Source organism: Neolamprologus multifasciatus, chromosome 6 (assembly GCF_963576455.1).
Source record: "Neolamprologus multifasciatus chromosome 6, fNeoMul1.2, whole genome shotgun sequence".
Lineage (NCBI taxonomy): Eukaryota > Metazoa > Chordata > Actinopteri > Cichliformes > Cichlidae > Neolamprologus > Neolamprologus multifasciatus.
In genome coordinates this window covers 24,628,393-24,652,741 of record NC_140444.1, presented here as the reverse complement: position 1 = coordinate 24,652,741, position 24,349 = coordinate 24,628,393, and the positions used below count along the sequence as shown (strand labels likewise).

At 42.3% G+C, this 24,349-nt stretch overlaps 2 protein-coding genes across 4 annotated transcripts in view; both read left to right on the top strand.

Annotated features, from left to right (window-relative positions):
- The first annotated feature begins 1,858 nt into the window (after positions 1 to 1,858).
- Positions 1,859 to 9,833, top strand: LOC146517085 (aminoacyl tRNA synthase complex-interacting multifunctional protein 1-like). Of its 2 annotated transcripts, XM_085162509.1 has the most exons (5): positions 1,859 to 3,031; positions 3,712 to 3,893; positions 5,812 to 5,980; positions 6,102 to 6,120; positions 6,407 to 6,546. In XM_085162509.1, exons 1-5 carry the CDS (start codon positions 2,626 to 2,628, stop codon positions 6,417 to 6,419), a joined length of 789 nt encoding a protein of 262 aa, XP_085018635.1. In that variant the 5' UTR covers positions 1,859 to 2,625; the 3' UTR covers positions 6,420 to 6,546. The 2 variants fall into 2 exon arrangements, with proteins under 2 accessions (XP_085018635.1, XP_085018634.1); XM_085162508.1 differs by lacking the exon at positions 6,102 to 6,120 and having other exon boundaries at positions 1,861 to 3,031; positions 6,407 to 9,833.
- tbc1d9 (TBC1 domain family, member 9 (with GRAM domain)) overlaps positions 9,216 to 24,349 on the top strand; it is a 21,877-nt gene continuing 6,743 nt past the window's right edge. Inside the window, exons 1-9 of one of the 2 annotated variants that reach the window (XM_085162506.1) lie at positions 9,216 to 9,961; positions 17,118 to 17,228; positions 19,372 to 19,490; positions 19,806 to 20,034; positions 20,308 to 20,569; positions 20,668 to 20,875; positions 22,605 to 22,811; positions 22,898 to 23,050; positions 23,146 to 23,296. In XM_085162506.1, coding sequence (XP_085018632.1) covers positions 9,841 to 9,961; positions 17,118 to 17,228; positions 19,372 to 19,490; positions 19,806 to 20,034; positions 20,308 to 20,569; positions 20,668 to 20,875; positions 22,605 to 22,811; positions 22,898 to 23,050; positions 23,146 to 23,296 — 1,561 coding nt within the window. In that variant the 5' untranslated portion in view covers positions 9,216 to 9,840. Of the gene's footprint in view, positions 9,962 to 17,117; positions 17,229 to 19,371; positions 19,491 to 19,805; positions 20,035 to 20,307; positions 20,570 to 20,667; positions 20,876 to 22,604; positions 22,812 to 22,885; positions 23,051 to 23,145; positions 23,297 to 24,349 lie in introns of both variants that reach the window. The other variant, XM_085162505.1, reaches the window with a different exon arrangement.

Here is a 24,349-nt window from a genome sequence, read left to right as displayed (position 1 = left end):
ACAGCACATAGTGATATAACAAACATATCACTTTTTGTGGAAGTTTTTTAAAGACTTGAAGACTTAACTATATATAAATATAAAAACTTGTTGGACAACGAGACTTTTTTAAAACCAAACAGTCAATTCAATCAATGTGTTCCTCTTTTATTCCATGATTTAGCAGATAAATTATCTGAATTGGATTCCAAATGCTGATTTGTCACTTTTCACTAAAACTCTCAATATGACGTCCAAAGAGATCTGGAGCCTACTCAATCTGTTCCATTGTTAAAAAGAAGGAATGCACTGGCCAGCTGAGCAACACTGGATTAAAGTGCATGATGACAGAATTATTTTTATGGTTAAAAAAACTTCACAACATCTAAGCAAGTTAAAAACACTCTCAGGGAGATGAGATGTATCATTGACTGGAATAAAGATACGCCTTTATGAATCTAAATACACAACAAGGTGCAAACCACTGGTTACACTCTAAAACAAGAAGGTCAACTTTGACTTTCCCTGTAAACTTAAAGTGCCTGCAAAGTTCTGAAAAAAGAAAACTAACAGACAAAACAACTCTGGAAAAATGAAAACAGAATGATGTGAAGGGAAAATTTGGAGAAGGTGAGAAACAGCTCGTGAACATATCACATATCTCATATCACGTCATCTATCACACATGGCAGTGTTAATGTTATGTTATGGGCATCTCTGGGTCCCAATGGAACTGGGTGCCTTGTGTTTACTGATCATGTGACTGCTTCAGTCACTTCTTCATTCTTTGATTTAGTTTGATTCCACTGTGGTCTACCAAGAAAAAAAAAAGAAAAATTGTGTCTTCCTTCCTTCCTTTTTCCTTGTGGGTTCCAGTCCAGTGCTTGCCTTGTGACGTTGTCGGATGGTTTTTGGAGTGTGTGGCCTATCCAGCCCCATTTTCTCTTCTTGATGTCTTGACCTACCGGGCTCTGGCTGGTTCTTACTTTAGTACTTCAAAAATCACGTGTGACACCTTGGTGAAAACTGGTGTTTCGTATCCATCTGCAATTTCACATGTGGAAAATAATATGAACATATCCTCTTTCAAACACTTATATTCATAGACACATGAATATTTGCTGTATGCAACATTCTCTTATTAATGCATTCCTTGGCCACCTTTGTCAAAAAGTAGGAGACCAGTAAATAACTCCTGTGACTTCCCTTTATTTGTTGTCACTGTGGACATCTGTGGTGAAGTAAACAAATTCAAGTTGCTTCCCTTAATGGTAAGCTGTTACACTGAGAGGGTTTAATGCACACTGGTGTGCCAGTTTGAGGTCATAATAATGAGGGAGGAAAGCACTTTACACTGGAGATCAAACTAAGAGGTTTAAATGTTTAATGGGGCTTTCATGGAGGCACAACAGATGCAGTAGTCCAAAGTAAAACTTTTATGCTCACACAGTGAAGAAAACTGTGATCATGGTTATTGTTAACACTCAAAATAACTACATGTTTCTGTGTGTTTGTGTGTTAAATGAACAAAAAAAGCCTCATAAAAGAGTTGCATTGACCACAATGTCCATTTTCAAGTAAACGACGGTTACTTGTCTGACATTCTCCAGGGATGTTGAATAAGTGGAAATGGGGGGGGTTCACATGTCTGTAGGTATTAAAACTGAGGACATGTTCGGGAGAATCGTGTGCAGTTGGAGGAAAACGGAATAGCAAATTTGCTTTTTTACGAGAAAAATAAAATCTGAAAAAAAAAACCCAAAGAATTGTGGAAGTTTTTAAAAGACTTGAAGACTTAACTTTAATTCTTTAGGGAAGCTAAAATGTAATATATGTAATATATATATATATATGTAATATATATATATATATACCCAGGGAGTACATGCAAACTCCGCACAGAAAGACCCCAGCCTGATGGGGGAATTGAACTCAGGCCCTTCTTGCTGTGGGGCAACAGTGCAAAAGAATAGTGGGGCAGCAAGGTGGCATGGTGCTGCCCGAGTAGAAAAGCGTTAGAACTCAATTAAATTTTATTTATATCGCGCCAAATCACAACAGCATTTGCTTTAAGATGCTTTATCCTGTAAGGTAAAGACCCTACAATAATATAGAGAATACAGAGAAAACCTCAACAATCAAAGACCACCTTTCAGCAAGCGCTTGGCGACAGTGGGAAGGAAAAACTCCTTTTAACAACAAGAAACCTCCGGCAGAACCAGGCTCGGTGGGGGTGGGCATCTGCCGTGACCACCGTTGTGTAGGTAAATAAATGACCTCACATTATAAGAGCTTAACTATGGTCATGTGATACTTTTTTTTTACTATTATTGTTTTTATTATTTATCCTGTTGCTGTAACACAGAAAAGTATGTTGCAGGATCAATCTATGTGTTCAAAAAGCTTCCCAAAGTTATTTTTTTATTTGCTTCTCGTTTGTTTGCATCACGTTAAGACACTTTTAGGTCATATGAAAGACAATCCAGCACGTAGTGTCACTGAATTGCTATTAGTCATCATACGGGGGCAGTAATATACCCGATAGTGGGCTATAGTTAAAATTAGCCCTGAGAGCCAACCGTAGAAGAAGAAAAGGGGGGCGAAGCTCCAAGGAGGAGGAGGCGAAGGAGGAGGAGGTGGGAATCGATGCAAAAGCAGTCTGCAAACATTTGCAGCACAATGGGTCGCAGCGAGGAGCTCAGTGAGTTTCAGCGGGGCACCGTGGTGGGATGCTACCTGTGCAAGAAGTCTGTCCGTGAGATCTCGGCGATGTTAAACCTGCCCCGGTCCACTGTCAGCGCCGTGATTTTAAAGTGGAAGCGTGGAGGAATAACGACGGCACTGCCCCGGAGCGGCCGACCGCACAAGCTGAAAGAGGAGGATCGCCAAGTGCTGGAGAGAGTGGCGCTGGAGAAGTGTTTGCCCTCCATAAAAGCGCTCACCGCCGAGTTTCAGAGCGCATCCGGAGCCAGCGTGAGCTCCACCACGGTGCGCAGGGAGCTTCATGAGATGGGTTTCCGAGGCCGTGTGTCCTCATACGGCAAGCCCAAAGGTGCGTCCATCGGGAGGCCTGGAGAATGAGGAATGCAGCGGCTGCATATACATACGAGTGTAATATGTAGTGTCCGCATACTTTTGCCATTTCCCCTGATTATCCTCCTGCATGTGATTGCTGAGCGTCCATGCGTTTTGTCTGTTTACCTGGCTCCTGAGTGCAGCGATTTAGGGTCATACCGTTGAGAACGTGGGTGATGATGATGGTGGTGGTGTGTTCAAAGTACACCCACCTGAATCATAAACTTACCAAAAGCACAACATTCAAGCAGAATAGGAAATTAAAGTTAACTCTGATTCCACGATTGCTTTGGTTTAATGTTGCTTCACATGGATGGAGTAAGGAGTGACCTGAAGCCAAAATACTCCCTGACACCTGTAGGTAGTATTACATAGCTGAGTTTATAGTTGTAGTTTGTGGTAGTTGTAATAAAGAGAGCTGTGTCATCTACTAAATGGATCCCATAGGAGAATCCTGTGAAAGGTGGGGAAGTTGAGTCAAACCGAGCGTTTTCTTCATTAATCCTTAAAACTTTAGATTTTTAACAGTAAAGATTTTCTTTACAGATGCAGCAAATCTGTCGATTCTTATATTAGTGGCGCACACACCATAAGGAAAATCAGTTGCAAAGAAAGACCGTGTACCCTGCTGACACTGCGGCATTTCTTTCATGCCAGGAGTGTCGAAGGTGGCAAAGAAGCAGGTGGACGTGTCCCGCCTGGACCTACGTATTGGACGTGTAGTCACGGCCCAGCAGCTTCCAGACACTGACGGGCTGTTCGTGGAGCAGATCGATGTGGGAGAAGCATTTCCCAGGACGGTGGTCAGTGAACTGTCTCAGCACATACCTGTGGAGCAGGTAAATATCAAGTATTAATCCAGTGTTATTTATTTCAAGATAAAACTGTTTACCTGTCATCAATGTTTTAGATGACTGAATAATCTTTTTTTGTTTCCCTGAAGCCTATGTGATATATTCAGACTGCTCATTTTATCGAAGTAACAGCCCAAAGCACAAAGATACTGACAGTGTAACAATATTGTTACACTATACACACTCACTTTGTCAGGTACACCTGTTCAGTTGCTGGTTAACCGAAATTGTATTTAATCAGCCAATCACATGGCAGCAAGTTGCTGCATTTAATCATGCAGACATGGTCATGACCACCTGCTGAAGTTCAAACTGAGCATTAAAATAAAGGGGAAAAAAGTGACGTAAACACCACAGCGTCCATGCTTTTGTGATCACAGTGTACTCCTCTTCGGATGGATGCTCCCAGCAGGATAACACACCATGACACAAAGCTCAGATTATCTCAAACCTGATATTATCTTGAACATGACAGTGAGTTCACTGTACTCAAATGGCCTCTGCAGTCACCAGCACTCGCAAGGTGTACTTTAAGAAGTGGCCGGTGACTGTAGTTTAAGCTGGCCTATTGAGCCGATTCCCTCTGAGGGACGACAGTGTAAACTAAACTGAAAGTAGGATATTTCTTCTTCTTTTTTTACGTACAAATTTAGGAAGACTCCACACCTGAATAAGTGACAGGTGCATAGTGGGAAAGGTCTTTGTGAAGAAAAAAAGTATAACCTCCACACATTTTCTGGCTTATAGGTACTGAGAAAACTGTACCTGACGAAGGTCGCATAGACCGGACCATTAAAAATAATGGTAACCAGGAAGGTCTGTGAAGGTTATACTTTTTTTCCCACCTTAAAATTGCGATTTAGTATTTTTGTCTACATGAACATCAGTGTGTTATTTTTATGGCTGAGGTGGGTAAACTAAATATTCTGGCTGTAACCGACTCTGTTCTTCTGGAATGAGGGTCATTTCACCGGTCTTAGTGGAAAAGGCCTGGCTCCCAGTTTGTTCCATGAATGCTGGACAGATTTCAGGTCAGGGTACTTTGTGGTCAAATAACAAAAGCTATAACTTAACTGTTAAAAGGAACACTGTAATCTAACATATCACTGTATGGTAGTTTTGTTTGGTTGGGGTTTTTTTGTAAGTACCAGGACATGTCCAGCTTGGTCTCTGTAGTTTTTTTTTTTTTTTTAACTATTCCGTTATTCAAATTAGGGTTAAGATTTAACACCTCGATGTCAATCTTCCGTTTGTTTTTGAACGCCTCTATGCAGTATCCTTTATTTTATTTTAGAGATGGCATGCTTGAAGCTCAGAGCCTTGAAGGAGGAAGATCTGTGTAACTGTGAACAGTAACAGCCCAAAACACTATTATGTTTACTTTGTTATAACTTAGTATACTGTGTACACTCACAAAAAATAATAACAAAGTTTTTAAAAAGTGATTAAAAATAATAGTATTAAAAAAATCCTCAAATTGCTGACAGTGGTATTGTTTTATAATACTGCCACCAGAAAGACAAGCATAGTCTTTTGAAGTGTTCTTTAGGCTGATTTTAAACAACTAAAGTCACCAGTACGGCTAAAATATCACGATTGCCTCTTAGGATTTTTGACCCCAAGTGCCTAACTTTGCAGCACCAGTTCTGGGAAGGACATTCCAGCTTTTCACACCTCTGCAAAGCACTGGCCAAAAGCACTGACATTATTCTTCAACATCAAGCATTCGTCATCTCATTGAGAGTTCTTGATTAAAAAATCAATTAGACAGAGCACCGAGTGAGAATTTGATTCTAATAATACCGTCCTATTTTATTTCGGATGTTGGTTTGTTTTTCCCATCAACTTTACCGTCATTTGCTGTTCTCGCTTGAACATGTGGACTCTCCTGCCCTTCGTGCAGATGCAGAATCGTATGGTGGTCCTGCTGTGTAACGAGAGGCCAGTGGAGACGAGAGGAATTGTGAACCAGGCCATGCTCATGTGTGCCTCGTCACAAGACAAGCTGGAAATCCTTGATCCTCCAAACGGAGCGATACCAGGGGATAGAGTGACTTTCCAGGGATTCCCAGGTACTACAGCCTCACTGCTGTAGCTTCCTGCTAAACCTATTCTCAGCCAAATAGTCACAATAGATGTGCGCTCAGCAGATAGTGCTGATCACACGCCTCATTATTTTCCTCTTTTCATCAGTGTTATGGAGCCTCAGACTGTGAGTACTGCACTACTTTAACACGACACACAAACACAAGTTTCCTCCAACTCTGCGAGGCACCTTTGGTGAGAATCGGACTGCAGGCTGAGAGCAGACATCATTCCCAAACTTCACCGTTGGCTTTTCTGAGCTTTTGTGGTTGGATGCATGCAAATCCCTGTAGCCACTTTCCATGAGGATGCTGTTAACAGCAAACCTCCTGGAATCACAAACCCTGCAAGTGTCGAGGTTTACTGAAGTACACAGAGGATTCTAATTTCTCACAATGATGTCTTTGTTGCAGGGGAGCCCGATAAAGAGCTGAACCCCAAACAGAAGGTGTGGGAGCAGGTTCAGCCAGACCTGCGCACAGACTGCCAGTGCGTCGCAACCTACAAAGGAGCTGCCTTTGAAGTAGCTGGAAAGGGAGTGTGCAAAGCCCAAACCATGTCTGACTGTGAGATTAAGTAAATGATCAGTTCTCTGCAGCCTTGCGGGATCCAAGAAATTGCGGAAAACGATTCCCAGAATAGTGGAGACTGTTATTTTAACGCCCACTGTCTGGGGGGACATGTCCAAAAAAACAAAATCACACAGGTGTGATGCTGGGTGGCCACGTAGTTTTTGCTATAAAGCAAGTGAAATAATTGCGAGGTACCCGATGTTGGATGGACTTGAGATTTACTTAAATTACTTTTTTCTTTTTTTTTTAACAGAAAAAAAAATGTAGTTTTGAATTTGGCCAACTGAGGGCACTAGCATACCCCATCACAATGTGCAATATGTGTCTTGGTGGTTTGTTCACATGAGAGTATTCACCACACAGGCTGCCTCAGCGTAGTGAAAAGAAAAGGGGAAAATCCTTTTTTTTTTAAAGTTTTTGTTCTGGGAACTCTTTGTTAAAATTTTGTTTTCCGTTAAGACATTTAAAGTGTTTTCATTTTCATTAAACAAGGTATGAAACTGTTCAGAAGTCCCGTTTGAGAAACGGGAGATTGACGGATCTCGTTGGGGTTTTTTTTTTCATTGATGAGTGAGAATGAACTGAAAATCAGTCCATCATGAAACAGACTTTCCACTGACTCCTACATGTTGTTTAGCAATCAAAGTCTGTGATTTTTGCTTCCGTTAATCCAGGAAGTGTTATCTTAAATGAAAAAAATCCATCTTTGGTTTTTCGGTGGCTTCCTGAAACATCAAACAAATACTTCAGAGTCTTTTGATTTGAATGTAAAAGTGTTTTAAACTGTCTTCAAGTTTTGTATGCTGTTTGCTTTGCTCTTGTGTTTCCGTGGTGGATTGTTGTCCATGAGAGCAGCTCTGGCTGTGAGCGACGAAGCCCCGCCCACCCTGCTGATCAGATGTTTTGTTTGCAAGGGTCAGCCAATCGGAAGACACCTGGCTTAAAGGGAGTGGAAGGGGTTGAAAGGGAAAAAAAAATATGTTTTTGAACTCTGCCATGCTTCAGATCGTGACTTGATCTTAGTTTTGAAACAGTGCGCCAAGCTGTTGAGAAGGCTGCTAAAAAAAGTGAAAGACAAACACGCAAAGTATTTCTTCCTTTATTATAAAGGAGAACTTAAAACTATGGGCCGAGAATGGGGATGTGATTGATGTGATTCAGGAACCAAGAAGTGGAACAAAATGTCCAAGGCACCATGTCCCAGGTCTTTGTTTGACAGTGCAGAGCACAAAGGGAATGGTTTGATTCTCTAGAAACAAAAAAGAAAATGTTACTCACTACTTCAGCACAACATGACAAAGAACCAATGTTTATAATGCGGTCAACAGCATGGAGTTGGAGTGTTGACTAATGCTAGAGAATGACTTTAATAAAACCATTTTAATATCTGAAAAGGTTATTGAGTGTTATGAATGTCACGTCACCCCCACCCACCTCCACCTACAGTGCAATCTCTTCATGGACTAACCCAGGGGTAACCCAGAGTGGAGGTACTGTACAGGTTCATGACTGAGATGACACGCTCCTGCAACCACACAGCCCGTCGACGCGACGCGGTTTGCAGGAGGGGAAAGTTAGCAAACGCGTAGCTGAAACCAGATTTCACCGAGCTGAGTGAACCTGCGAGTAAAATACATTTCCACTGCTTTCGGTGGCCTGCTTTTTGAGGCCACAAACTGCACTGAGAACAACAAACCCTTACTTTACAGAAGAGTCAGTCTCACAGTGTTTGGGGGTTATTCTTATTCTCACCATTGTTGCTCTTTTACATTATTGTGTTACATTTCCAGTCATAAATATTGGGAAATTTGCTAAAGATTGGATGAACAGGCAAAGTTGGCAATTGTCCTAAAAGCATAAGCTGCTTTAGGAAGGGGCTCTGAAAGCCTGCAGCTTATTGGCCAAGGTAAAGACGCTTAGGCAACTCATGAAAGTTTAATTAATGTTGTGGTCCTGATTAAAAAGAAGAAACCGCTTGATAAATGCAATAAAATTATTTTAATTAACACAATTAAGAAGCTTAAAGTTTCGAAAGATCACCAGAAAGCTTTCTTTTCTTTTCGTTGCAGTTTTAAATCGGCAGTCAGGTTCAGGAAAAAATATGTTTGCTCAATTCAAGCGGGTAAACCACATCTTAGAGAGACTGTCAGAAAATGAGCTCAAACTTGCACGCAGACTGACAGAATATTAGTATGCCGGGTTTGTTCTCAGAAACTTATGTAAACCCAGCGTGGTGTCTGAACTGATTTATGTTCTATTAAAATGGCTTTTTATACCACAAAGCCGGATTTGTTGTGCTGTGTTCGATTGGCAAACTGTCAACAGATGCGCATGTCTGATAAATAAATATATGGGGGGACTGAATTTAAGGTCTAATGTTGTCATACAGGTTCTCTCTCTGAATAGCTGGATTGTTCCTTCTGCTTGTATTGATTTGGATATTTAACCATTTATCAAATAACAAAACTCTATTTTTTGTTTTCTTTTTTGTTCGGGGTTTTCTTCAGGTTACAAAAGTAAAACTACAATAAACAAGGTGAGTTTGTAGAAACAATAACACGCTCTCTCGGTATTTCCGTGTGCGTCTCCACCTCCTCCCGCTGACGTCCGTTACGTGCTTTATTTTGCGTGCGGCAGCAGCTTCAGCTGACACGGAGAGGAGGACCGCGGCGTTATTGTCGTTTCATTTGTACAAGTGTCGCCTGACCTCAGCACGCGGGACGTGGACTTCGCGGCCGAGAGGACCATATAGACCGTTCCGTGGTGACTGTGTCGTGGGTTTCTCTGCAAGCAAACACTGCGAGACTGAATCGCACCTGCCGCGGAGCATGGTCAACAAAGACTGATCAGCACTGCGCCTGTGTGCGCCCACAAACAGAGCCGAAGCAGCACACGATTCCTCAAAGACATCTGTTTGTTTAAAAGACCTCCGTGGGCTCAGGAGGCTGCTGCTGCAGGAGAAGGTTTGCGTGCACGAAATGTAAAGTCTGGACTTGGATGTTGCAGGCCGAACCCGACCGATCCGTGCCTGCCAGGTTTAATTATAGTACGCTTGCTTGCGCTTCTTTTTGCTCGGATATCCAATACTAGATCCTGCAGCTGCTCGAGAGACGATCAGGCCTTCATCGATCCTTTAGTGATCTAAAAATAATAACACAATCTAAACACAATCACACGTCCCGGTAAGACCAGTTTGACGGTCACCGTCAGCAGTCCCGGGGGTTCGATGTCCCCATAAAATAAATAATAATAATAAAAATAATAAAAACAGCAGCATGTGGGTCACTCCCGAAGATGTGTTACTTGCTGGCGCGTTATGGATCACCGAGAGAGCGAACCCGTATTTCATCCTCCAGAAACGGAAGGGCCACGGGGATGGAGGCGGAGGACTGGCGGGTGAGTACCATGTTTTGTAAGCTGTTGTCATGACTCCGTAAGGGGGGAAAATCCAGTATTTCGTGTAAATTTGGGAAGAGAAAAGGGTCAGGTGATGGTCAGCTGCACGGTGACAGTTTGTCAGGCTTAACCGCAAGTCGATGCTGGACGGCAAAAAATAAATAAAATGGAAGAGCACGTGACCAAGCAGCTGCCAGACGGCCTTTCACCTGGTCGCGTCTTCCAGGGAGAAAAGCTGAGCCTGCTGCTCTCACAGACCTCCTTCGTGCCGGTGACAAACTGCGACCCAGAGCGCTGACATCACACAGAGGGGGGGCAAAGAGCAGATCCTACAGTGTGTGGGATCTACTGTCAGCTTACACAACTTCCACCCACCGACCCACCCATATTGGAGGTCATAATATGGTTTAAAATGTCTCAGGGTGTTCCTGCCTGCAGTGGAAATTAGATTCCAGCCATCACAACAACAACAACTATTGCAACCGTGGTTTCAGCTGTGCAGCTGCTAATGGCTGCGAAGCCTCAACAACAGTGAATCTGTTTGAGTCTGTTTGCTTGCTCATGCTGAATCATTCTCCCAGCTTCATTCTCTCACTCTTCCTCCTCCTCCCTCCTCGCTTGTTCCATCCAAAATGGGTCAAGCAGGAGGCACAGGAGAGGGACAGGTTATGGTGATGGCAGGATATGTGTTTTTTATTTAACAGTTTAGAACTTAAAGAAGACATTTTTACATAGTTTTTGTACATGAATGATATTGTACTGTGTGTGGTGATTCTGTGATGAAATATTAGCATTCAAATTAGTTCAGGGGATGTGTTTCATATAAGAGCATCTTACACAGCTGCTCAGACTCCTTGTGATCCAGAGCTGAAGAGAAAGTGATGCTTTTGTCAGTAATCGGTGTTCATCAGTTCTCACTCTCTGTCAGTCAGTGTCACCGCCCACTGAGCTCTAACACCTTGAACTGTGACAAGACTGAAATCTCTGAGGACCACTGTGACTGAGGAGCAGGTGAGGTGGGGGCCGGTTTCAACTGTTATACAGTAAAAGGCGGTGAGGTACATCCTGGTTAGGTCGATCCAGGATGTACAGTGCGGATGTCTGACGCAGAATGACAGACAACCACAGATTTTCACATTCACACCTTCAGCCTTTGAACACAATTAACACGATAACTGTCCTGCACGAGCAGTTTAGCTGTAATGAGCGACACAGGAGTTGAATTCATACGTGCCTTCAGTGATGTCAGATAAACACTGTGCTCGGCTAATCAAGTTTTAGTTTCACCTCGGAGTGTAGTACGCTGAAATTTATTTGCTTCAAACACTGAGGGGCTGTGTAACGCAGAGGCTGCACAGATAATCAGTCCTGCTGATGACGCTCCCACAAAAGTAGTAAAAATGTAATTGTGTTACGGTCCAAGGTGAAACTAAAACTTAATTGGCTGGCTTTTCTCCTTTTCCTGCGTTGGCTGAGTGCATCTGAAGTCATTAGAGCCGCACGAACGTGTAGTATAATTGTCGTCCTTGGACAAATGATCCACCGTACACGTCTTAATAGTGGCTCAGTTTAAAAAGCTTTAGAGATTTTCACAACACAGCAAGATTTTGTGTTGCATAGATTTGCTGCAATTATCTGGTCGATCAATGTTACAGTGAATTTCCTGAATATGTAATACAGAAACCAGTTATAGGCAGAATAAACTGACTTTAATTCATTTTTTAACACAGTCTAATAAATTAGATGCAAATAAAGAGATGCAAGTATTTTAGCAAAATATCTGATCGCAGGCAGATTTGTGTCATCTCGTCACCATTTCCCACTCTTATTCCCATAAAGGAGGCCCGTAAACATTAGGGTTCTTCTCAATTCCAGAAAAAGACGAATGATTACAAATTTAGACACTAATATTGGTAATATGACCTGCTATCATATTGATAATTAGACCCGCTGCCTTCTCTTCTTGGTCTCTAGTGTGTCCTTGCTGTGGCAACGCAGAGTGTGCTAAGTGGTGCTGGGAGATGATGTCATTTTTATGTAAAAGCTGAGCTTGCTGACTTGCATTGTGTGCCAGTTGGCACGCAGCACCCAGTGACACTGGCACTGCCCTCAGTCCTTTCAGGGGGAGGAGAAGCCATCAGCAGCACCAGACTCAAGCCTTTTACAGATCAGCATATTAGTCTTGACCGAGCTGCAGCTCCCATGTCTCAGAGCTGGAGGGAGGTGGAAAATTGAAAATATGTGCTTGCTTTAGCTGCTTCAGGAAAACTTTTGGGTTATGTGAGTCTATGGGTGGCAGCATCATAAAATATGAGGACCAACCCTGCACGAGCAGTTGCAGAACTTCTGTATTGTATGTAGAGAAACTGATAACTAACCCTTTTTGCCAATATAAGGCTGGATACATCCAAAACAAGAGGAAGATGTATTGACACAGTGAGAGCCACTTTCACATCAGTTTTTCTCTTCTTTTTTTATTTTATTTTATCAGCATTATAAAAGACCTCTCACTTCTTCACTGTAACCCCTGAAAGAGCCACTGAAGACTCGAGAAAAGCCTGTAGGATGAAACATGTTAGCCGTGTGGGTGCTCATAAACGGGGTCTGTAGTGGTTAAGAATAGTAAGAATGCAAAAAGTACCACATTTATCCGCCTTCCTGTAATATTTGCTTTTTCCTCGACATGCTTATCAGAACTGTGAAAATGAACCAGCTTAAGATATAAAGGTAGTCGGCTGGGCTACCAAATGAGCTGTAAAAGGTTGGGAATCTCAGATTTACAGTGTATAAGCTTTACAGTGTACATGCAGCATATGAGCTAACAGCGCTGCACATATAATGCAGGCTGGGAGGAGTCTGCTCACTTCAGCGTTGAACTGTTGATGGTCACATGCTGTATAATCAGCCTTTACAGTAACAGTGTAGAATATGAAATTCAGAAAGGAAGGAAATTTAAAAATGCACAACAAAATGTGTTTTTATCAGATGTAAAAGCACTGAATATGCCTATTGTGCAACTCGTTACACAATTGTAGACAGGGGTGCTTTTAGCATAAAATGACACCAAGTACAACACACTATTTCGCAACCTGATAGTAAGTAAATGTTTGCCTGGTGCAAGTGTGTCGTGCCGGACAGATTCCCTCATCTTGTGCTTTAAGACGAGTCTTTGATGTGAGCAGGCAGAGAGATGTGGCGCGTGGAAAAGCAGAAAAATGTGTCTAATATCTTAAATGGATGCAGTGAAACATTTCATGTGGTGAAGATAAAGATCCAGCCTTGTCTTGGCTTTCTGTTATCTGAAACGGTATTGATTGTAATTCTGGGGAAGATTGTGGCCTTTTGTTTGCTTAATAGAAAATCCCACACCACCAGGGCCTCCGACTCTGCTCACCCAAGCAGAAAGAGGATGTAAACAATGGAGAAATGTATTTATACCAGTGCTGTCAGCTTTGTTTCCTGTTCTTCTGCTGAGTGAAATCCGTTAATGTTTCAGAGAATGTGGTTTGTTTCCCTCTAACAATGAGGATCTCTGATTGTGTCCGAGCGGAGAAGCACAAAACATCACATGATTTGACTGTTCAGGGGACGATTGCTCCGAGTTTTCCAGCCACATGCTGGATGCTACACAGCTTCATGCTGGTTGCGCACCCACTGCTTCAGTCTGTGGAAGGAAATGTCAGCGTAAAGGCAGAGGTTTGATTTGGAACAAGCAGTCGCGTGAACTTTGGTTTGATGAGTTAATGCTGCCGGGGTGTGGTTTTTGGGGTTGCTTATTGTACACTTGATAAAAGATCTATCGCGATAAAGACGGTGAAATGACTGATCCCCTGTATACAGTGCCACGGAAAGTCACAATATTCATTTCTGTAATTTTTTTGCTTCCAAGGAGATAGACTTTCTCTTGTTTTTCCTTCTTTTTTTTAAAGGGCTCTCGAGCAACAGTTCTCGAGGCTGTTCATTGAGACACTGGCTCATTGTGAGCCCGGTCCTTCTACCTGATCATTTTTAGAGTATTTTTTTTTTAAGCTACTTATGAATTTTCAAGCACCAAAAAAAGTAACCAACTCAAGACACGAATCAGTGTTATGTCTATACATAACAGACAACCTTTACTGTTGTAAAAGCACATCATTTGTTTTGTTGGATCAAAAAACTGGCTTATCTTGCTGTGGTGTGCTTTTTAAACCTTTAAATTGAGGAGTCGAAAAAAGTGGAGGACAGAATAAGTGGTAGGTCTAAAAAAAATAAATAAATAAATAAAAAAATCCACAACAAATGAACAGTGTCTGAAAGTTATGTGCTTAAGAAATAATAGTCCAGAGCTGATCAATCAATCTGGCTGTCAAGAAGATCTTCATAAGACTGAAGACTGAGGTATGCCACATTACACAAGATCTGGGCTGAAATCAGGAAAGAGGTACAACAATGAGTGTCTACAGCTATGGACTGGCCTATCCAGACCTCCACATGTGGGATCATCTTTACATCCAAAGACGAGCTTTGAATGTCCTTCAAGAAGCCTGGAGAACTGTTCCTGAAGACGGCCTAAGAGAGTTCAGGCTGTGTTGAGGAATAAAGGTGGTCATACCAATTATTGACTTTCGATCTCATTAGAGTTGTACAAATTCTTATACAGTTTTGTTTGTCGTATACTGTATTTCCATGCCTATTTCATTAATTTGCTGCACCTGTATCCCACTTATGTAGCAAAATTGAAAGAAATGAGACGTGGCTAAAGACATTTGCACAGTATTGTATAAAAATTGGCAAAATGGGTCCAAAAATAGCTGAACAACTGTCTTTCCTGCTGTTTGCTTTGGGTTTCACTTTAAACTATATGAACCAATATCAAGGTGGTCATAGAAGTTCAGTGGTCTCACCTGAGTTTCCTGCGTTAAACCTCAAAGCAGACACCTCCTCAGGCTAAGCTATTCATACCATGCAACACAACTGAGTGTCTTTTTTTTTTTTAACACATTAAAGTTCTCTCTGAGGTCAACGTGCAAGCGCTGGTGTGAAGTGTGTATTTTTTAACCTCGTCAACATTCTTGTGTCAAAGAGGAAGTTGTCTTCACACTCATAACAGTTTTGCTGTTTCTCTCAGCGGGGTAAACCAAAGTGTGGATTATCTCACTGGTTTCGGGGTGTATAAGACTCCAGTCGCCCCTGGGTGGTCTATTTGTCTATTTGTCTACGGCTGGAGTTCTCAGGAAACGGCTATTACGCATGATCTGTAACATTTGGCATAAGTGTAACTAAAGAAGTACACAACAGATATCAGTCAGGTAAACCAGCTTTTTGATGAGGCTTCTTGATCTGTTCTGCTTTTGAGAGGTAGAAGGAACTGATAAGGAGGACGGTGAAAAGAAAGGCAGAGGCAGAATTTACATGAGTACAGAGATTAGAGAGCAGAGCGGTCAGTGAGTCTAATCCATGCAGATGTGCTTCTTTTATTATTTCTCTCTTAAACTGCTTTTCCTCCATGAAAATTCAGCTTCCTTCGTTTGTCTCGTTTCCCTCCTCCCTCTCTTGCTGTCTGTGTGACTCATACTGTGTGTGCCCTGATGAGCAGCAGAACAAAAATAACCTGTCTCTCATGGCACTTTATTTTTTTCTGTTTAATATAGTGCAAAAATCACAACAATAGAAGTCTCAAGACACTTTGTGTTGGAAGACAAATACCCTAGAACTGATAGAAATCCAAAGACCCCCTATGAGTAAGGATTCTGCAATGCTGGGGGATATTTTTACCGTTTTCATTTTAATGTGGGAGACTTCGAGCAGAAGCAGAGTCGGGGAGGCTGCCTGTCTCCGACATGGGTTTAGGGGGTGACTGCAGAAGAGAAAAGAAAGGCACAGAGAGACACCAAACAACAAACTTGGGGGGGGGAATCACGTCGTGCAAAAATTCATGTGTAGGTTAAAGAATAGAAAGGATGACAAGTGCTCAGTGCATCATGGGAATTCCCCCAGCAGCCTGAGCTTATAGCTGGGAAACTGAAGGACGATTCAGGGTCAGATGATCCAGCCTGACGTATTAGTCTTATGAAAAAGAAAAGTTTGAAGCTTAATCTTAAAAATAGACAGGGTGTCTGTGTCCTGGACCTAAACTGGGAGCTGGTTCCACAGGAGAGGAGCCTGATGGCTGAAGGCTTCTGCCTGCTGTTCTACTTTTAGAAACCCGAGGAAGAAGAAGTAAGCCTGCAGTCTCAAGAACTCAAGTGCCCTGCTGGGATATCAGGAGTTTGTATGTGAGGAGAAGGATGTTAAATTTACTTCTGAATCCAACAGAGAGCCAGCAAAGAGAACACAACAGTCCCTGTTAGGACTCGAGTTGCACCCATTTGGAACAACTGAAGGCTTTTCAGACATCCTGATACTAGGAAATGATAATAATCCAGCCTAGGAGTAGTAGAAAACTACCCCAGAAAGCCAGCTTAATAAAAGAAAAGTCAAAAACAAAGCAGAAGGGAGCAGCATATCATACCTTTTACACTTATGGTAAAATAAAGCAAGCAAACCTTGGCATCCCCACAGAGCGAATTCTGATAAAATCACCGGTGTTTTTTTCTAGTTTCTTTAAGATCCAAAGGCACATATAGAGGGTCTGCCTTCACTCAGAGGTCAAAAGGCAAATTTAATAGGAGAATAAACACCCTGCTGGTCAGTTGTTTTCTGCAATCTGATAAACCAGATGGGTTCACACTCATGGGCTACAACTGACTTATAAATTATTAACTGACTTATTAACCACTATTAAGGCCATTAGTTCATAAATGCCTCGTGCAGAATGGCTCGTATAGAACGTGTGATTATATGCAGTCATTTCTCACCCGGCACAATCATAACTGTCAGACCACACGTAAAGATCACGGGTGGGTATACGGTTGAAAAAGTGAAAGCGTTTAATGCAGAGCAGAAATGTTTTTAGCCACAGGATGTTTTTGTTGTACTCAAACCACAAGACCTCATGGTTTTCCCCTTTTGCTTAAGCATAACAGCATGGTATAAAAATGTAAATACATGTTATTTGTGTATAGATGCACATGGTTGCACATTTTTAGCAGGACTTTTGTGTTGCCGCCTAACAGACTTGTAAGACTTCTTTCTAACAGACTTCTTTCTGTAGTAAATGTATTCTGGGCTCTTGCAGGTTTGCTTGTTGGGACCTTGGATGTTGTTCTGGACTCGAGCGCTCGGATGGCCCCGTACAGGATCCTCTACCAGACTCCTGACTCTTTAGTTTACTGGATCATTGCTCATGGTACGTGCAGAACAACTGAAAGAAAATACAAGTATTTAAAAAAAAAAGAAAAGCAAACTTACAATTGAAAATGTATGTTGTGCACCAATTCTACACATTTTAGCATCACATATGTGGGCCACTCCACTACAGACCCATCTGCAATCCTACCACCAGCTTTCACACAGCTCCTGATGGTTTACCTTGCTGCTGTCACCCATGTTAGCTGCTGAATGCAAGGTGTTACATTGTGCGCTGGTGATTTTAAAGGATTACGGGCAACGGTGCAAGAATCTGTGGTTTTCAGCCAATTGCTTGATGTAGTTTCATTGTGATTCTCATCAGGTCCAATCTGCTACTTACCACAGACTGTGGCAGTAAATCATGCCATTTAGCCGCAATGCACTTTTTAGAAGCAGAACTCTTCTTTGCACCAATATTAAACCAAGTATGTAAATATTCCTGCTTTGGGCTAAGAAATGCATAAGCACTTCTTAATAGAGCTGAACGACTTCTGAGACATTTCATTTTAATTTTGTGTTAATTGCATTATTGATTACAATTTTCTAAAGGTCTGGAAAACTGCTGATCATAACACACAGGCAGAAGTTGGAAGCAAGTCGCAAAGAATGCCACAGACAAAAGTGAAGCCACAACTTCAGCAACCCCAAAGCCTGCTTTAGCGACCTAATAAGCACAGGACTAGGTTACATCCAGTAACTACTCTTTTCCAAGCAAACATTTTTATTATTATTCACACAAATTTCTAATCAGCCAATCACAGGTCACCTACTCAGTCCATTTAAGTATGTATTGAGTTTATATCAAAATGACTTGCAGAAGTTCAAACAGACCATCAGAATCGAGCAGAAGGGGGATTTAGGTGACTCTGAACAAGGTATGGTTGTTGGTATCAATGGGCTGGTCTGAGTATTTCAGATTGACAGGCTACAATAACCCAAGTAACCACTTGTTACTTAGGATATGCAGAAGAGCATCTCTCGAACCTTGAAGCAGGTGGACTACAGCAGCAGAAGACCACACCAGTCTGGTCAGCTGAGAACAGGCAACCGAGGCTAAACCAGTTCACACAGACTGGAAAAATGTTGCCTGGTTTGATGAGATGGCAAAGTCACAATTTGGCATAAATAACATGAAAGCATGGATCCATCCTGCCTTGTATCAATGGTTCGGGCTGCTGACGGTGGGGTGGTGATTATCTTGGCACACGTTGGTTTAAACACCACAGCCTACCCAAGTGTTGCTGCTGACCATTAAAACTAACTAGTACAGGTCCAGTTTTAACTCCTGCACTTCACACACGGATGTATATCCTAAAATATCTTTTGGCAGCCTTTCTGTGCACTAATACTATTCAGACATTTTGTTTGTGTGTAGCGAGAGTGATATCAATTCTCCAAACTTCAGGGAGTTTAAAGAAATGAATCACATAAAAAACTGACGAGCAGGCTGCTCTGATAGCTGAGTTAATGTCACACTTAATGAAGATGAGGCATGATTGTTAAACAGGCAAACGGATTTTGTTCTGAACACGTGTAACAGCGTATTTAATTAGGTCGTTATCTACCAAATACAAATGTGAGAGTACCATTTCTGCTCTCTATCTGAAATGGAGGCCTACAGAGGACTTGCTTGGCTCTGAAATGCCATTGGCTCCCCTCGCCTCTCCCTCTCCTCCCCTCCCAGTTCTTAATTCCTCCCCCCAGAGATGGCAGGCAAGTGGAGCAGCCTGGCAGACATGGCTAATGCAGTCAATGTGCACTCACTGAAGGGCTGTTTTCCAGCAGTGTTCAGGGATAATGGCCCACAGTAGCAGCCATTACTGCAATCAATTTCTCCCATGACCAGAAAGATCAGTTTTAATCTCACTGCTCAGTTCTAACTAAATTGCCATGATATCCTTTCTGTTTTTTGTTTGTTTTTGCATGTAATTGTTTTCTTGACTTGCACCGATACCTCTGTCCTCATTTACCTGTCTTATTAACTGCAGTGCTCTGCTGAAGAGGTAAAATATCTACTGGGATGCTTTTCAACAAAATAGAAAAACATATTTTAAAAACATGTGTGTGTGGCTTTGGGGAACAACCCTCTGTATCACTTTTGAAACATTACGCCTTCATACGAACTGTGATTGCTTTCACAGGAACGTCCCGCAAAGAGATCACAGAGCACTGGGAGTGGCTGGAACATAATCTGCTGCAGACTCTCTCCATCTTTGAGAATGAGAATGACATTACCACGTTTGTCAAAGGAAAGGTCCAGGTAATGTCTCTGACTGTACAATCGTGACGTTAACTTGCATTCCTACTAACGGCCAGCAGGGGGCGACTCCTGGGATTGCAGAAAGTCTATGAGAAAACATTTATCACCTATCACTTTACTAAACACTTTTAACTTTAAGAAAGCTTGTTGTAAAGCAAGTAGTGCAGATGAGTCCACAACAGCAATGTCGATGTGTGGGTTGTCTATAAAAACCCAACAACCTTCAGAGGTTTTTGTTTAAATTGAGGTATTTACAATACACCCTAAGCATTTCACCTCATGCCTGTTGTGCTGTCTCTCTTCACCATGCTGCAGGGTATCATAGCGGAGTACAACAAGAACCACGATGTCAAAGAAGACGATGACACAGACAAGTTCAAGGAGGCTAGCGCTAAGTTTCGTAAACTGTTTGGGATGCCCGAGGAGGAGAAGCTGGTCAACTATTACTCCTGCAGCTACTGGAAGGGAAAGGTGCCTCGGCAGGGATGGCTCTACCTCAGCATCAACCACCTCTGCTTCTATTCGTACTTGCTGGGAAAAGAAGGTTGGACGTTACCCAATTATACTGTCTTCAGTAATGTTTTTTTTTTTCTGTTTATCAAAAGGACCTCAACCTGCAGAGATCTGAACAAGTCATTTCAAGATTATATCGGTGTGAAACGCTGTTGTGCCTTAAGCCATTATATTTTTCTTATATTCTTTGAAGATACAGCATTTCACAAAGCTTAAACCATATATTTAGGGCTACTTTAGTCCACTGATATTAAAAGTATATCCTGTTTTTTTGGGGGGGGGGGGCTTTTTTTCTTACTTTCAGTGAAAATGGTGGTGCGTTGGGCAGATATCACGCAGCTGGAGAAGAGCGCCACCCTTCTTCTGCCTGATGTGATCAAGGTGAGCACGCGTACCAACGAGCACCTCTTCTCCGTCTTCCTCAACATCAACGAGACTTTCAAGCTAGCGGAGCAGCTGGCCAACATCGCCATGCGGCAACTGCTCGACAACAAAGGCTTTGAGCAGGACCGCTCGCTGCCCAAGCTGAAGAAGAAATCACCCAAGAAGGTCTCAGCACTCAAGAGGTAGGTCCTGGTGCAGAGCATTACTGCTTCTTTTCTTTTAGAACTACTGAATATCTACAAGTTTCTGTTATCTTATGTGAGAAATTTGCATCTTACAGAGATCTGGATGCGAGAGCTAAGAGCGAGCGCTATAGAGCGCTCTTCCGTCTGCCCAAAGATGAAAAACTGGACGGTCACACAGACTGCACCCTGTGGACTCCCTTTAACAAGATGCACATCCTGGGACAGATGTTTGTGTCTACCAACTACATCTGCTTCACCAGCAAGGAAGAGTCGCTGTGCAGCCTCATCATCCCCCTACGCGAGGTGAGTCATTGTTTATTAACAGCTTCAAAAAATAAAAATAAAAACAAGAAAAACAGCAGATCTTGAAAATCAGACCCACAACTTGAAGCTCAAATAAGTGGCTTGACAGTCGTTTATCTGACTGATATTGGTGTGGTGGTGGTGGGGGGGGGGGAGGCTGTCACTTCCCATCTGCTCTTAAACACAGTGTGTACATAATGCAGCTGTCATGCTGAATCACTGTCATCCATTTCGTTTACACAGAGCTGTAGACTGTGGCGTTTTAACCATTTAGGAGTCATTTTCTGTATTTGTGTATAGATTTGTCACTAAGTTCTAGCTAGTTTCAAATGTCACAACCTCGCTTAGAGGATGTGAGGAGAGTGGAGAGTCCCAGGTATGTAACGCCAGCTATCAGCCACCTAAATGGATCCCTGAGATCAATCCCTAGGCACCTCAGCCCCGACCCTGTTCCTCAATAGGTCACATCATGGGGTAAGGCGAGGTCTCACTGTGGTTTCATGCTTAACCCCCCGTGATGGTAATGACCCACATATGTATTTCTTAACTTAACTCATGTGATGACTCACATGGTCAATAGTGGGGCAGTGACCTCAGACGGTGTCCAAAGGGACAATCCCCACTCGAGGTAAAATACCTAGAAATCTCCCCTATTTGTTACCCATCAGCCATAAAAGCTGATGGTTTATTGTCGTCACCCCACGGTGTGGTTGGGTGGGCGGCATGGACGCCCAAGTTTATGAATACATTTTAAAGAAATACTCTGCTTTAATGTTTCCCTGTTTAGTCAGTTATAATTATATCTGATGTCAGTCTTCACCGACAGACGGTGGCTCTCTTACAGCCGTAGCTGATGAGATGTCTTTTCCATTTTGGATCGGTCTCATTGTGCAACTGGAATTTGATTCGGATCTGGCTTACTATGAAAACTGTATCTTTGGATGGATCTGATGGATTTTGATTGGTCAACATCATTTAATGACTGAATCTCAATCTGTAAACAAAGTTCAGCATGAAGTGTTGCATTTAAAAAGATAGAGATGGACCGATCCGATATTACGTATCGGTATTGGTCCGATACTGACGTAAATTCCTGGATCGGATATCGGAGAGAAATAAAAAATCTAATCCGATCCATTAAATATCAAAAAAGCACCTCACAAAACTTGCGACATGGCGTAACTCGGCTCATAACCGTAGCACGTCAGAGCCTTGCTACCAAACCAGCATTTCATCTCAGATGAAGTTATCCCAGAGAGAAGTAAAGCAAGTGTTCAAAGTTCATCTCTGAATGTTTGTAAAGCATTCCAGCGTTAAGCTTAACAACCGATATATGGACCGACTGCCTCTTCTCTCTCTCTCCCTCTCCTGCTGCTACTTCAATCATGAAATGAGTGTGACCGATTGCAATAATACCAATTGTGTTGTGTGTCTAAAGTGTAATTTAAACAGTAAATGCTTCAGAGGAACTGACCGAAACCTGCCTTACTGTAATACAGCTCTAAAAATGTAAGCCATAGATTTCATTCTGAGCTGATAATAAATCTGCTGTTTGAAAGCAGTAGCAAAGAGTATGAAAGTGACCAAATGGTGCATTTCTAGCAGATGTAAGAAATGTAAATGCTAATCCTCTGTTGGTCTCCATAGCTGCATACATGGAGAAATATGTGCAGCTAAACACATTGTTTGGTCTTTGTTGCTCTAAAATTTTACTCCCGGCATCCTGCAGGTGACCATCGTGGAAAAAGCAGACAGCTCCAGTGTGCTGCCCAGCCCGCTCTCCATCAGCACCAAGAATCGCATGACCTTTCTGTTTGCTAACCTGAAAGACCGAGACTTCCTGGTGCAGAGGCTATCCGACTTCCTGCAGCAAACCACCTCTAAGACTTACCTGGAAAAAGAACTCACTAGCAGCCTGAACAGCTCAGATGATGAGGTAGGTAGTTTCATTCGGTCACTGTGACATCGTCCAGGTTAAAGCTTCAAAGGCTGAATAAGATTTGTCTCCAGGTTTACTCCCAGCATGGATCCCTGCTGTCCAGCAGCCCTCAGCACAGTCTGGGCTCAGAAGGCGAGCGTAAATTTAACCTGAACGACAGCAGCGTGCCCACAGCCACGCAAGCCCTCATGACCATGTATCGTCGCAATTCCCCGGAAGAGTTTAATCCGAAGCTGGTGAGAAAATTGCATTTTCTTTTTTTGCCTGATAATTAAACTGCACGGTGGATTGATGCTAGCTGCATGTAAATTTTTGTTGCTTTCCCAATCAGGCGAAGGAGTTTCTGAAAGAGCAGGCATGGAAGAACCATTTTACCGAGTACGGACAGGGGGTGTGTATGTACCGCACAGAGAAGACGAAGGAACTCGTTCTCAAGGGGATTCCCGAGATTATGAGGGGAGAGCTCTGGCTGCTTTTCTCCGGTGAGGAAATGTTCAGGGTGGGCAAAATTAGAGCCCAACCGATATTTGGTAGTTTAAAAATCTGACATATTGGTCGATAACTGGTGAGTTACTGGTGAGTGCTTCATACGATAATAAGACAAAGGAGTTTAAAAAAGTGGGTTTTTTTATGGTCACAAGTCAATAATTTACTCCTTTAGGCTCTGTTTGGATCAGCTGATTGTTGTTTTTGTGGCTTTACAAACACCAGTTGCCAAGAGGAAGTTGCAGAGTGCCCTCTGGTGGTAAAACTGTGCGACGACAACACTCGTAACAGTTGAAGGGTGTTTCTTCTGTCTGTTCTTCACTGTTTTAATTATCATTTATTGGCAGTTATTGATACTGATACAATGTATCGGCAAATGGCTGATATCAGTCTGGATCTAGCACAAGCAACAAATGAATAAATGGTACACTGTACCTGAGAGGCCTCACATCAGATTTTAGTTTTAAACCTTTTTTTGTTTTACAAACTTCTAAAATTTTAGCGTTTTTAGCTCTGATAAATTTGCTAAGCACTATTTATTAATCTAGTTGATTTTGATGTGCACAGTGATAGTTTCTAAGAAAAATAATCAGCCACACATTTATTTAAATGTGTGGCTGATTATTTTTCATTTTGCAATGCTTCAGATTACACAAGGCTCCTAACTGTCACAACATGTTACGCGTTCAGGTATGCACTTGCTCCAGACATTCCTGTTTGCAAGCTTGCGCTCATCCTCACCTGATCGGAGCCTGGTCAGCTGCAGCTCCTCCTCCTCCTCTCTATGACCTACTTGTTACTGCTGAAATCAGTTTTCCTCACGGCAATCTATCCCGAGACAACAATTTACCGTGCTCTATTGAATCATTCAGCTGTTGCCAAAGTGTGTCTCATTTTAGAACAAATGGTTAAAAACCAGTTTGGCGAGGCTCTATTCTGGGGCAAATTCCAATAAGCGTGTTTAATGAAGTATGTGCACAGAGACATTACAGGTCCGTGAGGACTTTAATGTGTGTAATTGTGCTGCAAATCTATTCAGATGACTTGGA

Coding starts and splice junctions, on each gene's coding strand:
- LOC146517085 (XM_085162508.1), top strand. CDS start 2,626: ATGCAAAAGCAGTCTGCAAACATTTGCAGCACAATGGGTCGCAGCGAG. Junction 3,032..3,711: donor CTCATACGGCAAGCCCAAAG/GTGCGTCCATCG, acceptor CTTTCATGCCAG/GAGTGTCGAAGGTGGCAAAG. Junction 5,981..6,406: donor GACTTTCCAGGGATTCCCAG/GTACTACAGCCT, acceptor TCTTTGTTGCAG/GGGAGCCCGATAAAGAGCTG.